This window comes from Micrasema longulum, unplaced genomic scaffold, assembly GCF_059751315.1.
Source record: "Micrasema longulum isolate JH-2025_06_02 unplaced genomic scaffold, ASM5975131v1 h1tg000629l, whole genome shotgun sequence".
NCBI classification, from domain to species: domain Eukaryota; kingdom Metazoa; phylum Arthropoda; class Insecta; order Trichoptera; family Brachycentridae; genus Micrasema; species Micrasema longulum.
In genome coordinates, this window is record NW_028277825.1 from 483,962 (window position 1) to 499,722 (window position 15,761).

At 35.5% G+C, this 15,761-nt stretch overlaps 1 protein-coding gene across 3 annotated transcripts in view; it reads right to left on the bottom strand.

Annotated features, from left to right (window-relative positions):
- The window catches only part of ClC-c (chloride channel protein 3), a 40,348-nt gene extending 25,066 nt beyond the window's left edge, over positions 1-15,282 (bottom strand). For 2 of the 3 annotated variants that reach the window (XM_088229031.1, XM_088229030.1), the window contains exons 1-4: positions 15,126-15,282; positions 14,657-14,754; positions 13,371-13,452; positions 5,318-5,350 (exon numbers count right to left, since the gene is read on the bottom strand). In XM_088229031.1, the coding sequence (XP_088085157.1) occupies positions 5,318-5,350; positions 13,371-13,452; positions 14,657-14,734 (193 nt within the window). In that variant the 5' untranslated portion in view covers positions 14,735-14,754; positions 15,126-15,282. The remainder of the gene's footprint in view (positions 1-5,317; positions 5,351-13,370; positions 13,453-14,656; positions 14,755-15,125) is intronic. The other variant, XM_088229032.1, reaches the window with a different exon arrangement.
- Positions 15,283-15,761: the final 479 nt, after the last annotated feature.

Consider the following 15,761-nt stretch of genomic DNA (forward strand, 5'->3'; position numbering starts at 1 on the left):
AACTCGACGACCTTTTACCGAGTCAACCGACATCTAGAAATAATTCTTTCTCTTTTTATATCACTGAAAAAATATGAAATTGTCGTTTATTGAATGTAACTAAAAGAGATGACAATACATCTGCGCCAATTTTAAATGGTATTTTTATGTGCATTACCTTAAAATGTGCATTACCTTAAAATATTACGTATTCACTTAAATGTTATTTATTAGTGTAATCTTTTTATCATTGAATTTAAGATTTATATTTTTGGATTCCCGATAGATGAAATAAGGCGAAATAAATGGATCCATTAGACAAGGCGGACCAATTGTCCCCTGAAAATAACAATTGGGTGAGTTCCAACCACTTTCTATCCATTAATTTGGACAAAAACAAATTATTTGGTACGTGTAATAAATGGTGCAGTACCCCCCCCCCCCATGTTTTCAAAAACCTAACTTGCTATGGGTAAATATACATTTATTTCATATTTATACACCATAAAGTCGGAAAAATCAGTGTACGTCCATGAGAAGATGTATAAATGTAGAGGAAGCGAGATCTACATGCAAAGACAGAGTGATATGGTGTTCTATCCTCTCTGCCTACCTCTTCAGTGAAACGGCGTGATTTCTCCAAATCACTAATATGGAAGTGGTATCTTCACTCTATACAAAGATACAAGTTTAAATAAAAAAAACTAATAGAGATTACTGTTTTCAGTTTGCAAATCAAACAACGAATTCGAAAAATATTTTAGAATTGGAGACCCCGTTTAAACAGTTTTTAAAGATGTAAGTTACAACCTGCCGTCAGAGTAAGCCAATATTTTAACAAATTGGTTAATTTTCAAAATCAATAAATTTAAACTATTGCAGTTTTACTTGTTTATTATATTTAAATGCATATTTGTTAATAAAATTAATTTATGTACCCAAGAATGTCATTTATAATGTTTATTATTGCTTACTTTAATGCAGCGTTTTTCAACCTTTTTCATGACACGACCCCCCTAGTGTCAAAAAATATTTCGCGACCCCCCAACCCTTTTTTCCATGTATGTTAAAAATATATAATACTTGCAAAAATTTTTGGCGTTTGCATTATTTGCAATCTGATATAAACATATAATTAAGTATTAAGTACGTAAAACATATAATTTTTAATTGAATACGTGGCCAATTGATAACTAACAAATAAATAAATAAAATATATCATTAGGGTTAGACTCCCAGCGCCATCTGTTGGTAACACTAGGAACTAGTGCAGGTTCCGGATGTTAGCAACAGATGGCGCTGGTAGTCCGAAAGATCCACAAGTTTCGAGACGTTTCTTTACGCTTTGAGATAATTCTCGCTAGAATGCACTGGCCTATAAATACGGCGGTCGCCCGCGGCCATGGCAGTTTGATGCAAGACAGCGAAGCAAGTGGAATCAGAAGCAATCCCGATAAGTGGAAACGATTCAGAAGTGTAAATTCAGTGTTATGTGGACTGTAAGGTGCCTTGGAGTTGGAGTAATTATAGACTGATTTGTGAGCGTAAGTCACGCGTGGTCATGTCTGCTGTTTAATTGTTTAAGAGCGCGAACCACTTGTTTTACGGTACGCATTTATTTGAGTTGTTATAATTGAAAATGGATAAATCCCTGAAAAGAACATCAGAACCATCAACATCTAGCGGGAGTAGTGGAATAAAGAAAAAACGTCTTTATGATGACATTTATTTAAAATTTGGGTTTACTGTGATTGACAGTAAACCGCAGTGCGTAATTTGCTTTGAAATTTTGTCAAGAGAAAGCATGAAGCCATCGAAGTTGGTACGCCACCTAAACACAAAACATCCAAATGAAAAAAATAAACCCGTGGAATTTTTTGAGCGAAAATTAAAAGCTCTTGAACGTCAAAAAACTGCTATAGGACAAATGTCCAACCTGAGTGAGAAAGCGTTGCTCGCTAGTTATCGAGTAGCTTTTCGTGTGGCTAAAGCAGGGAAATCTCACACTATTGCCGAAAATTTGATTTTACCAGCGGCTTTAGATACAGCAGAGATTATGTTTGGCAAGCAAGAGGTCGAAAGCTCAAAATTATACCTCTCTCTGACAATACCATTCAACGCAGGATAAGCAATATGGCGACTGATGTTCATGATCAAGTCATAGAAAAAATAATGAAAAGTTCTTTTGTATCCTTGCAATTTGATGAATCAACGGATATTGCGAGTTGTGCGCAATTTGTAGCTTTTGTGCGTTTTGAATCCAATGAAATAATAATGGAAGAAATACTGTTTTGCAAGGCACTTCCCAAAAATACTACAAGTCAATGCTTGCATGATGATTTCTGCAAGATGACGGCCTTCAGCAGCGATACAATGTTGTAGTCGCTTTCGGAAGCTTCTGGGAGTATTTTTTTGGCACATCTCAAGCAGAATGGCGTTCATCTCAGTTCTTGTATGGTATGGGGGCGGTGCTTGAATTTTTTTTCCTTGAGTTACCGCCAAAGGAAAAAGTCATATTTGCTCAAATCAGGCGGGCATGCGGAATACCCCACGTCACCCCTCAGAGAGACGAGACTAGCAGCGAACATGTGCTTCAATTTTGCCATAGAAATGCGGGTTGTATGCGCTGTAGCACCGTCTTGCTAGAACCAAATATCCCCAAATTGATCTTGTCACTCAACTACAGTAATCGAGACACAAAAAAAATTTCCAGCAGAAAATATAGCATTGTGCTGTAACTGTCACAGTCCAGTCATTTTCCTCAAAAAGGTAAGGCCCAATGATCCCGAATTTGGGTATGGCGCACCAAACAGTGACTCTTGGTTAGTGAAGAGGCCTCTCATGGAGTTCCCGTGAGTTGGTGTCGGACCAGTACCGAAAATTTCGTTTTTTACAAAGCTTTTTTGCATTTCTTGACTAAGACTAAGGCGGTTTACATAATCAAGAGGTGTAATTTTCTAAGCGAGCATGATCTTGTAGGGGTGAAACGACAAATCATTATTAAAAATCCTCCTTACAGATCGATTAGACATTCCCAATGCAACTGCGTACCTCCGAGCAGAGCGCCTAGGTGACTTTTCAACTGCTGCCCTCACCAAGGCCACATTTTTGGGTGCAGTTCTAGGTCTTCCAACTACACGATGCATTGCTGTGGATCAAGTTTCTTCTTAAGCACGAATCCAGCGTCTGATTGCCTTTCTATCTGAACGTTGCGCGGAACGTTGAAACGCAAGCGCATGGCTCTCTGTCGTAATGACAAAACGGCCATTTTGTAAAAAAGTTGCGGTGACGAAGCCACGAGGCTCTCTGGTCCAAACCATGATGCATCATGGTCCCAATGAGACCCCGCCCAACTCCCTACCCCCTTCACCGGCTGCGCAACGGATTTTTAAAACCCAGGCATACCTTTTGCCCCATCCTGTATAATCCAAATATACTAAAGGGATCAGTTTGTATGTTCCCAATAATTATACTAGAGCGAGATCTCATGCACTATTTTACTCATCCAGAAGAATAGGGCAATTCGCTTTGCAGATAATATGGACCTATATTTCTGTAAATATCAGCAGTTTAGCAGCTATTTGCTTTCTGTTTATTAACTTATATCTTATATTTAGAGTTTGCATTGCGTGATAGGTTAAACAACCCGTAAAGTAATGCAAACTACAATAGTCAAATAAATAAATAACTGCCAAATTAAATCAACCCACAACTGTCCTACCATAACACACTCCAAAACTATTAAATATCTTAGGCCTGAAATAGATAAGAACTTAAGATGGGACACTCATATTAATAACACAGCTTACAAACGCATAAAGCTAATTTATTTCTAGACTATTAGAAACAGTAATTGTCATTAAATTGTTTGCCCTAGATTTAATTTTCATTTTTTGTATTTTATTCAATTGTGCCTGTGTGTATTATAAAGATTTGTGTTTGGCATTATTTTAGTGGACTAAGTCCGTTAATAAATAAATAAATAAGAAAAAAATATACTATGCACTTTGCCAATCTTATTTGGAATATGGACTAATAGGATGGGGATCCGCTGCAGCTACACATCTTAACGAATTATTTAAGTACAAAAAGGCACCATAAAAGTTATTCTTAAGATACCAATAACCCCAATGTACATAATTTTTTAAAGCCTTTGATGTGCCTGAGATATGCCTAATATACACAAAAAATATTCTACTAGACAGATTTGCAGATGGACATCGTCATCCCTCTGCTCGGGAACATGAATAAACAACAAGATCAAGAAATAAGATCAATATCAATATTCCTCCCTTTAACACAGCATTTGGACAAAGTCCAAGGATTATTTTTCTGAAAAATTGTTTAATATGCTTCCGCATAAAACAATATTTCAAAAGAAAATCTGGCTAAAGAAAATTAGGATAGAAGAAATAAAAAAAATATTTGAATGACATGTGAAATATGTTTTTTTTTAAAATAATTAACACTGTACAGTCCTCCTTAGAACAGGTTTCCATAGTGAAGAGGACTCTTAAACTAATTTTATAAAAATAAAAAAAATATATGGATACTATATAAACAATAAAAATAATTAAGAGAAAAATGAAGGTACAGTAAACAAAAACAATTTCTTTTTTTAAAACCACAAATTGATTTTTATACAAGGAAAACTATCTGGGATTGTTATTTTTTTAGCATCCTTTTTTACATGGTACTGTGTGGAAAGTATTCCCCGTGTCAATGGAGGTTCCAGTGTAAAAAAACAGAATATATCTTTACATCATAATATCAGGGCTATTTCCATTCCATAAAAAGAATTTTTGATGTAACATCTAAACTCCTAACTTACTGACCTTGTCAAGTATTGTTGGGTGCTATATTATTATTGGTTTAGAAAATATTTGACAATTATGGTAATAGATCTATAATTTTGACAAAATAAATAAAAAGTAATTGTTCGTTCCTCACCAACAATATTTTTTTTTTTACACTAGTTTTTTAAACCCGAAACCGGGGCGTCGGGCAGGACATCTTGTTGAGGATGGCAGCGGAGGAACAATAGTCAACTGTGGCATCTTAAGCCCTAGTTAGCAAGAGGGCTTACTGTATTGGTGTCAGCAGGTGGCAACCGGCCGTAAAAAACAAACCAAACAAAAAAAATCCTAGTTAGTCCGACGTTTAGATTGAGGACTAGGAGGACTGACCACAAGTAAATTGAACATACGGCCAGGAAGAATTTATTTTACATGATACTTTTTTTTCTTTTCTATATGAAACCCTCACTGGGGATAACCCGCGTAGAGGCATTCTTTTACATTATTTATACTATGTTCCTAGTTATAATAGTTATAATTACCAGAAATAGAGCCAGTGTATCTCACAGATGGGTCTGAAAAAAGAAAAATAATGATTTAGACAAAAATAAGTTGCCTTCTATGGTAAGTTAATCAATTAAAAGAAAACTATGGTAACATTTTTTAGGCATAAGGAAAATTAATTAATCTTGATTTTTTCGAATAAAAATGAAATTACAGATTTTTCTATTGTTATTATTTAGACCTTAATAATAAGGGTCTATTCTTATTCTTCATCGTCTAATTGCGGAGCGTCGTAGTCTGTTGGGATCTCAGTCATTACGTGTAAAATATGCCACCATTCAATGTGGACTCCATTAATTCCTTTTTAAGGTTGGTCCATTTTCTTTTATAAGGTTGGTCAAGGAGGGGAACTTCCTGCAGAATTATAAAAGGTGGGTCTGGTTTTAAATCATGTCATCTTTTTGTTTAAGGTTTAAACTTCTTGAGAGTTTTTTCAATTTTTGAACAAAATCACAAATGTGATCGGTGTAAGCGTGACTTTCAAATCCTCACAAACTAAGTGCTTACATATAATTTTGACATTTGGAATAAAAAAAAAATTTTGTATGAAAATTATATATTAAATTAATTGAAATATTGTCCCATATTATCTATACACAGATAAAGTTTTCCTCTTGTAATAAGTTACCCATATTTAAAAAAAAAGGTAATTAGTTGGAGCAAGGCCCGGCGAGTATCTTGGGTGACAGTCTCCAGCTTCAGCTCTTGTAGCTTAGAGACTATATGCCGTAAAGTCTGCGGCCAGGCGTTGTCATGAAGCAGCAGAGACAATGAGCAATTGCCCAGCTTTGGTTGTTTTACTGCGAACTTCTTCATCATTGTCTTCAATTCTTGGCAATATACGTCAGCAGTTACAGTTGAGCTAGATCTTATGAAGTTATTGTACAAGATCCATTTCTCATCGCAAGTAATGATTGGACCTCGTTATTGTGTCGGCTCAGCAAAGCAATGCAGGGTTGTAAGGTACCCACTTCTCAACCATCTTTACTTTATGTAAACGACTTATTATTTTGTCACTTACATTGAAAGCTGCTGCCAGCTCAGTCGAAGATTGAGATGGGACCGCTTCCACTATTGCTTTTAATTCCTCATTATTAATTTATTTAACACTTTATATACATATACAGTGTAACAGACGCGGCGGATCACTGGCTTCCGTAGCAATCGCGCCAGTCACAAGAACTGTATACTATAGGTGCTGATGTCAATGCAGAGTGGCCGGGCGTAGGCGGGCCTCGGCCAACGAACGATAAGCTCCGGGGGAGGTATCGCTGCCTAGAGATCCCTTGCGGGGTCACTAGTGAGTAGCACTGGCGGCCGCAATCCTGAAGCAGGCAACCGGGTTGTAAGGCCGGTATCTCTCTGTCGGCGGGAACGGCGGGGTGTGTTCCGGGGAAGTAGCCAAGGGTCCAAATTATCCGGGGTCCAAAATCCAATCCAAAGAGTATCCGAGTTCCAAGTCCAGGGGTGGCGGCGGTCGAATATTCCAGGTGGCGGTGAGTTCCGGTTTGAAGCGAGGCAGGGAGACGAGGTGGAGAGTAAAATCCCTTAGTAGCGTGACGATTTGACTGATTTATTATTTGCCCGGCGGGGCTATATATACAATACATTTTGCTGTGCGGCGGCGATGCTAGGCCAATAGCGGGCGGTACTAGGTTGACCAATCACGCGGCGAGAGAGATAGCGAGCACATTCGCCCGCTCTATCGGTCTCTCTTGCGCCACATATAAGGACGCCCCCCTCCCGCTACCCGGCCGCAGTTCCCCACCGACCGCGCGGCGATCAACATTCAAACAGAATAATGAATAATTTTCTCTAATACACAGTAAATAATTTTATAGGCAGTCAGTAATATTTTATTAAATCCTATTCTATATGCTCTTCAGTATGGCGATGACCACCCCCGAAAGCGACAAATTTTGGTCTTTATTGGGGAGGTAGTACCTCGCATACACATACTGAAGTTCGTGATTAAATATTTTTTTTATTTTTTTTTATATATATTTGGACCCCTGTATTTAGTATAGTAGCCTTACGTGTCATGTACAAGGCTAAGGTACTCGGAAAAAAAAAAAAAGTTTTTGTTTGTCTTGGAAGTGGGATGTTCGATCACTGATTTTGGTTTATTACCTTTATGAGTCCAATCACCATTGTTGCAAAGTTCAAGAACAATGGCGCGTGATAACTACTTTTAACTACAGTGTGGATATCTGTTAAGGATATTCCATCTTTCCTGCATTCTGCTTCAAGTTTATGGCGTTGCAAACTAAAAATGGGCACTGAAATAACAGATGTTCTATACTCTGTGAAGAAATATCATCGCATGGACAGTAGTCATCATTCCTTAATTTAAACCTATATAAATAACTTCTCATAGCTCCGTGTCCGTGTAAAAATTTGGGTCGTTTCGAAAGTACTTTGGTGATGATGACGGAAGTTTGCTGCATCAGCCAGCGTTGGGAAAAACATTTTAGTGATTTTACCTGTAGAAGAAGCGCGGTAATGATCCTACCAACGCTGCTGCGTATTTTGTTTTATACAGCGTTTAGCAAAGCAAAGGGGAAATTCTAAGAAAGGTGCCGTTCTTTTACAAGTTGCGGCTCTTGCTCGTTCATCCGCTCTCTCATTTCCTACGATACCAGCATGTCCTCTTATCCAGCATATTTGAATGTTCATCCCTCTTATTTTTAGATACTTCATTTTACTCTGAATATCTACAATTAATGGATTTACCGACCGAGTATCTGTTATAGAAACATTTAAGATTGTAAGTGAAAATTCTTGATGGAAGTTCGTTGTAATTTATTATATAAATTATCTGTTATAGCTTGAACGCCCGAATGACAATCTGATAATATTTTTGCAATAACCCATCTCTCTGGTGGTTTCTTTAATAACCATTCGAGAGCTTCTCGTATTAAATATATTATTATAAGATTATATTATATTAAATATATTATTATTAGATTAAATATATTGAAAGGCCCCAGGAAGGGCCGCCAAGTTGGCATATGCCGCGTTACGTCGGCAACATACAGTTATATACATATAAGGGCGGGCATATTGCCTTAAGGCAATTACTTCCTACCTACCCAAACCGTTCAGTTTGAAAAAATTACAAGTACATGGACATATAGAATCTTAAAATTTTATAAAAAAATTAAAAACAAAGATCAAGAAAATAAAAATACATAAAAAATTTACACTATACTATGAAGAGAGAAGAGGGGATGGGGAGGAAAAAAGGATAAAGGAACAACTTAAATATTTAGATAGTAACATTTCAATCTTGACTTTAATGTAAATAAAGAAAGGGCGTCTCTAACATTAGTGGGTAGATTATTCCACAATCGAGCAGCTACTACTGTGAAAGAGGAGGCAAGAAAATTAGAGCAATGAAAGGGTATTAAAAGGGTTCTCTTGTTACTAGAACAAAGAGATAGTCCGTGTTGTGATAGAGGTTGGAAGAGCTTTCTCAGATAAACGGGCGAAGTGGGATATTGTGAAGAAGTGATAGAATGCGAATGTTTCTTCTATGCCTGATACTGAGCCAGTGTAGTTGCGTGCGATATTCGGTTATGTCGTTGAATTATCAACCTTGGTTTCGGGTCTAAACAATCTGCGAACATGATTTTTTGATCATGTGTTCAAGATATCGGTTCCTGTGCAGAAATAGAGTAACTTCTCCTCTTTATTAAGAGTCTTGTATTTTTCAGACTTTTGCATAGAAGTCTCTGATAACTAGTGTCAAATCTTTCTCCGGAAAACTATGAGTTTCTAACTTACAATAGGATTTATAAGTATCTGATTCATCCGCAAAAGATGTGGATCCATAGGTCTTTATGTTACTGAGTTTACATGAAGCAGTGGTCATTTTCAGGTGCATGATTCTGACAGTGATCATATAAAAACTCGTTTTTGCATTAGTTTAATAATGAATTAAAAATCAAATGATACCATCTGCTTATTTTAGTGAAATCACTTCAAAAATGGCGCAATATAAGTTATTTATAAAAATAATATAAGTCTAACTTTTTTATAGACAAAAACACATATTTACAATTGATTTTTAAATTCTTGATGATATTTGTTTTTTATTTTGTTTAAAGATTTCATAAGTCAAAAGTTTATCAAATAATTATTTTGTACCTATTAAATTTATTAAATAAAATCCATTTTTAGACAAACTGATTAGAACATTTTTACTGCTTATTGGTTACTGCATTTTGCATACATATGGACATCAATAAAAACAAATAAATACTAATATACTAAGGACATAAATATATGTGCGAAGGTTTTCACGGTCACTGTTATCAATATGTTTCTTTTTTGGGTGATACCGTGTGTGTTGGATTTGTTCCGACGTTTCAGCTACTATTGAAAGAGCCATCTTCAGGGTAAATTCAGTTTATGACCACTTATGGGCTTATGACCGTCTAAAAAGAGTATCACTTAAAAAACATATATCACCTGGTTTCAATCCCGGGATCGGTTTGCAGCATACGCATCTCCTTCATTTAGTTCTCAATGGATCTTTTCAACTAGCTATGTGATATTTAGTTCATATCTTCTTCAATTTGATGATGCTACACTCGGCAAGGTCACCCTCCGTACTTCCAATCAAATTTAAGATAGGTACTTCATTAATCTTTGTTTAATTTTTTTAATCAATGCTTTACTTTCTTAAATGAATTATAATTAATACTATATTAAAATACTGACTTACTGATCTATCGAAAAAAAACTCAGACGATTATAATTGGTAGCCATAGACAAATCCCCCTTCTAAATTTCTCAACTTTTCCTGCGTTAGCGATCAACCAAAACGGGATTCCTCTCACAAAAACAGCTTACCCACCACATACCGCACACCGCATCTGAGGACATAAGTCTCCTTGGCGGTGCCCACATACACGGAAAATTTTCTCGTTGTCAAACGAGAAAAGCTGCTCGAAGGAGCTTTTTGAAATCTGGTAGCCTTAGCATCTTTGTGCTGAAAGAAAGTAATCCAGAAGTACATAATATGTACTTCATTGGATTGAGAAGAGAGGGAAGTGAATTCTTCACTGACTGGGATTAAATTGATTGGACATGATCAATTCCCCGAAATGATTACAAAACTTTTTAAAAGCCTTGAAATTCTTTTTAGAAGCCACCAGATCTGTATATCCGACCGGACCTATAACAGGGCCACGGATAGTAGCGAGAGGCTCCATTCGGTAATCATTGAGAAGGGGAATGGGACAAGACCACAGGATGTACAAAAACAATTAAAAATCTTGGCATTATTATGGACCAACACTTAACGTGGCAAGAACAGATTACTGAGGTTGGGAAGAAGTTTTATCACACCCTCCATTCACCGAAAAGACTGCAGAATTTTCTTTCAACCACAACCAAAAAAAAAAATCTGTCCCAATCTTTTCTTTCTCTGTGCTATGATAATATTTTCTATCTTGACGCCAATACGGAACTCATAGATCGTCTGGAGCGTTTGCAGAATCAAAGCATCCGCTTTATTTTCAATCTCAAAAAGTATGACCATGTATCACCCTTTCGCTCCAAACTCAAGTGGCTTCAGCGCATAAACGTTCAATTTCTCTTACTTCTTTATAAAGCTATTCCTTTTCCCTTCAAGTTGCTAGACTTTGGAATGAGCTACCTCTTCATATTAAAAAATGCACCTTCTCTAGCCACCTTCAAGAAACGCCTGAAACATTATTACACAAGGTGGCGCAAAAGTCATCACCCTATCGGAAGATGCCATAATTTTTGCAAATGGCGGCATATGTCAGTTCTGCTTTGACATTTGTGAAGTAAACAGATACAAAATACACATCAACAAGACATAAAGCGCTATACTTTCCAAGAATGCGGAAAAATTGTTTAGGTTTTGTTGCGGAACAATTGTCGGTGGTTTCGACGCAGCGAGAATTTAGGCGTAGATTTCCTGGTCGTCTGACACCAACTGGGAAACACTACGGAGTTTAGCCACTCGCCTAGAAGAGCATGGGACAACACGATATGCTGTCAGGTCCGACCAGCCCCGGAGCAGCCATTCTGCTGAGAATATCACGGCTGTGGCTGAAGATGTCGCAGAGGGCTCCGGAGTATCAACCAGATGATGTGCCACGCAATTGGGCATCAATCTGCGGTCTTTACAGAGAATTTTGGTAAAATACTTTAAAATGTTCCCTTAAAAAGTACAACACCTGTTAGCCGTTGACCACCAAGCGCGTGTAACCTACGCTCAAGCCATCATAAATCCTGACCACGAGGAAGACAACTTTTTATCAAAAATCATCATGAGCGACCATTCCATTTCAATCTCTGTGGATATGTGAATAAGCAGAATTATCGCTGCTGGGGCACTGAAAATCTGCATAAAACCCACAAAAAGCCATTACATCCGCTGAAAGTTACTGCATGATGTAGTGTTTACGCTGGGGGCGTCATCAGGCCTATTTTTTTCGAAAACGCCGCCGTCCTAACGACTACTGTGGACGGCAAGCGCTACAGAGCCATGCTCAATGATTTTCTCCTTCCGCAATTGGATGAATTGGAATTGGAGAACATGTGGTTCCAACAGGATGGAGCAACGGCGAGCCACAACCAATATTTTGAGGGCTGCAATTCCGGATGGCCCAATCTCTTGTTTTGGTAATAAGCAATGGCCAGTAAGATCGCCCGATTTAACAGTTCCAGTTTTCTTTTTGTGGGGTTTCTTGAAGTCACAAGTTTATGTCAACAAGCCTCCAACTCTTGAAGGTCTCTAAGAGAACATCCATCAAGAATGCGAGAACCTATTGCGGGAAGTTCTGGAAAGAGTAATAGAAAATGACATAAATCGGGCCCGCACGGTCATCTATTCTGGCAGCAATTTGGTCGATATAATTTTCCTCTCTCTCTCTCTCTCTCCTTCCAAACTGATTATCTGATCCCACATTCCTCATCATTTAATATGTATGACATAATGTTTTTTTTTTTAATTATATTAATATGCGCAAGCCTTATATCCCAATTGAAAAACAGCTGTTATTTTTAATTAACTAGGTTTTTTTTTATTTAACATAATATGTATGTATCTATTCAGGTTTAGATTCAGTGCTGAAATACGGCGTTTATTGGCAAAAATAAAGGTAAATAAGTATTTGACATTGAATTGGATTGCAAGAAAATAATCATAGCAGCTTCACTAGATACAAAAATACCTGTTCTGAAGCTACATTTGTAATATATTTACTATATATATACACTGTAATAACAATTAAAGTACCACATTGTAATAAACATAAAAAAATAACAAAAATAAAATACTAAAAACATTTATGAACAAGTTGAAAATTTAAAACAATGATAAGAAAAAAATATAAAAAAATTAAAATTAATAAATGTTTTTCAAATTCCAAAGACTAAAAAAAAACTAAAAACTTGAGTAAATAAAATTACAAATATAAAAATAGTGTATAAATCAAACGAATGAAAAATAGACATTGAATATCGAAGATTGAAGGCAGCATTCAATTATTGATATATATTTATGGTTTTTTAGTAAAAAAAAAATACTAATCTCTTCTTTTGAACAGTCTGTTTTTTGATTGGCTGGAAGATATTGCTTTTAGCAATAAGTCCACCAAAATACTTATTCATTGTAAGTTTTAAATAAAGAAATAAAAATAAATAAAATATTAAAAAGGTGATTAATACTAAAATAAAATACACAAGAGTACATGAATTAAACCTGTAGTGGGTACGACGAATAGATAATCATTTTTTAAATCTTTCACCAAACATTTTATTATTTCATGTGTATTGTTGTTTATATTATGCTATATAGACTATTTGATACAAAAAGCAATGTCTAAAAAAGTTAAATAATGACTGCAATTTGAAAAAAAAAGAAACACACTACAATAAGCACATATTTTTTTATTTAATTTGAAAAATAATTTAAGACATTTTTTAACGTAGACAAAGCGGCTTTTTAAAGTTAAGAGGAGAATTACAATGACAGGAGATGGTACTTACTGTGTGAGAATGTCCCGTGGTTGGGAGAAAGGATGGGTTGATCCCCACTAGGGGATTCCCCACCGCCCGTTATTCGCGCCACCTTTCAAACAAATGAATTGTTATTCCATGAATAGAAAATACAACTTTGAATAGTTTCTGAGAGAAAATGATTGAATAAATAATGAATAATTTGTTATTTGGTTACAGTAAATAAGGTATGAGCAGTCAATTTGCACAGAAATATATTTAAACATGGACGGAAAACATTTTGAGGAGGGGATGTGAAAGTCGCTTAGGCATTTGCAGGGCTGTCCAATCATTAGATGGGTTAAGTGATCACTTTAAACACTCGGTAACATTCCAATTAACTCATTGGACTAAAATAACATCACAAATACATAAAATATATAAGGTGTTAAATTGGAACAACACATCAGGCCAGGAACCCTTGAACAGTGGCTTGATGTTATGAAGTCATAATACTCTCTAGCAAGAGTATTTGCCTCAAGATAGTTTCACCTTTAATGTGAAAGATGAAACATTTGTCATTCTACCCACCCATTTTGCCAAAATACTGCCTTAAAACAGGTTAAACCTACTTAATTAGGCAAACAGATTTTATCTTACAAAAACGTAATTAATAGAAAAATGTATAATAGATTAAAATATAAACAGTTTATGTGAGTAAAGTAAACTTGCAGTGTACTATTAGAAGTCTAGAATAAAGAAACAACATTAGAATAGGTGCGCCAGTTTTCACGGCCACTGTTCCAGACTGAGCATTGAGCCATCTTCGGGGTAGACCGATAACTCTGAAGATGGCTACTGCAATGGTAGCCGAAATGTCGAAACAAATCCCACTTGCAAGGCATCACCCAAAAAATATACATATTGATAACATTAGAAGATTACTGTTTCATAAACATCATCTGTGAAGCGATTGAGTATGTGGTGATTTTTTATTCATACAACCTATAAAATAGTAGAAAGGTTTTTTTTATCTGTTTTATAAAACGGCACGTTCATTTATCAAGAGCACATGTCCCAAAAGCCATTAAGGGTGAATATTAATTTAAAAAAATACTTATTAGATCAAATATTATCACCAGAAAATAAAATAGCCTATTTTATTATTTATTTAGAAAAAGGATAAAATAATTCCCATTGCACTTTAAAAAAATTGCAAAAGCACTAAAATTATCTACATGTAACCACAAGCCTTAAGTAATTAAAATGTAAATAAGTACAACCCAAGGGAAGAGTGAAGCATTTTCAATTAATGTAAATGAGATAAATAAATATACCTTTCCTAATACTGACTGATAGGTTGAACCTGAGTGGGCAGGTGATGAACCACTACCTTTTAGTGGGTATGTTTCCATAGCGCCATTTCATATGAAACCTGCCATAAAATACAAACGATTTTAAAAAAATAAGCTAGAAAACGAGTTATTATTTATCTTTTCAGGGGTAATCGTGTTTAGAACAAATATAATGTGTATTCTCAGACAAAAGAAAACAGGGAGGTAAAAAAATACGGTAACACTACTTTTGCGAAACAAAAAATAGACCGTTAACTTACAATCAATCAAGCGCTATTAATACACTTTCTGAATACAGAGTGAAAGTATTTTGTAGAAATACATATTGTAGTGAAATTCGAGGTGTTGAACGTAGCCCCGGTATTTTTTTTCTTCTATAATGTATGGATTATGACGTTTTTGGAAGGGATGGAATACGAAGAAAAAAATCAATATTTTCTCCGCTACTTACCATTATAATACATATAGTGAAAATGTCTACAAGTATATACACAATTGATAGTAAAAAATAGCTTCACAACTTCACACTGAAATTCACCGATAACAAATCCACGTTCAATGACATAAGAAATAAGTCACACAGGTACACCACAGATTTTAGTAATAAATAAGTCACTCATAAGTTTAGTGAAAAGCATATGTCTAGTCTATGGTAAATATTTAAAGAATTAACCCTTTCACTACCAGCGTCATTCCTCAAGTACACGAAGAATAGTAATGATATCTCCTTATTTTTTTAACCAACCTACTCCATTTTGTGTACACATCTAATCAAAGATATTCTATACATGAAAACTTATGGTTTATATGTTGGTTGTCCACGCTTGTTCTGTTATTTGGGTTTTATAACGATGCCTTTGGCGGTTCAAATTGGCTAGGCGTCACAACGATATAAACTTTTTATAAAGTAAAATATTACTTTAACGTATTGTAAATATTTTTTAAATGGTTAATAGATGTATAAACTAACATATTTATATGGTTTTGAGATATAAATATTTATTTATCTATCATTTTTTTTTTATCTAATTCATGTACTTTAAGACCCAGATAGCAGTGAAACTTAGTACAAACTTGATTTAAAATT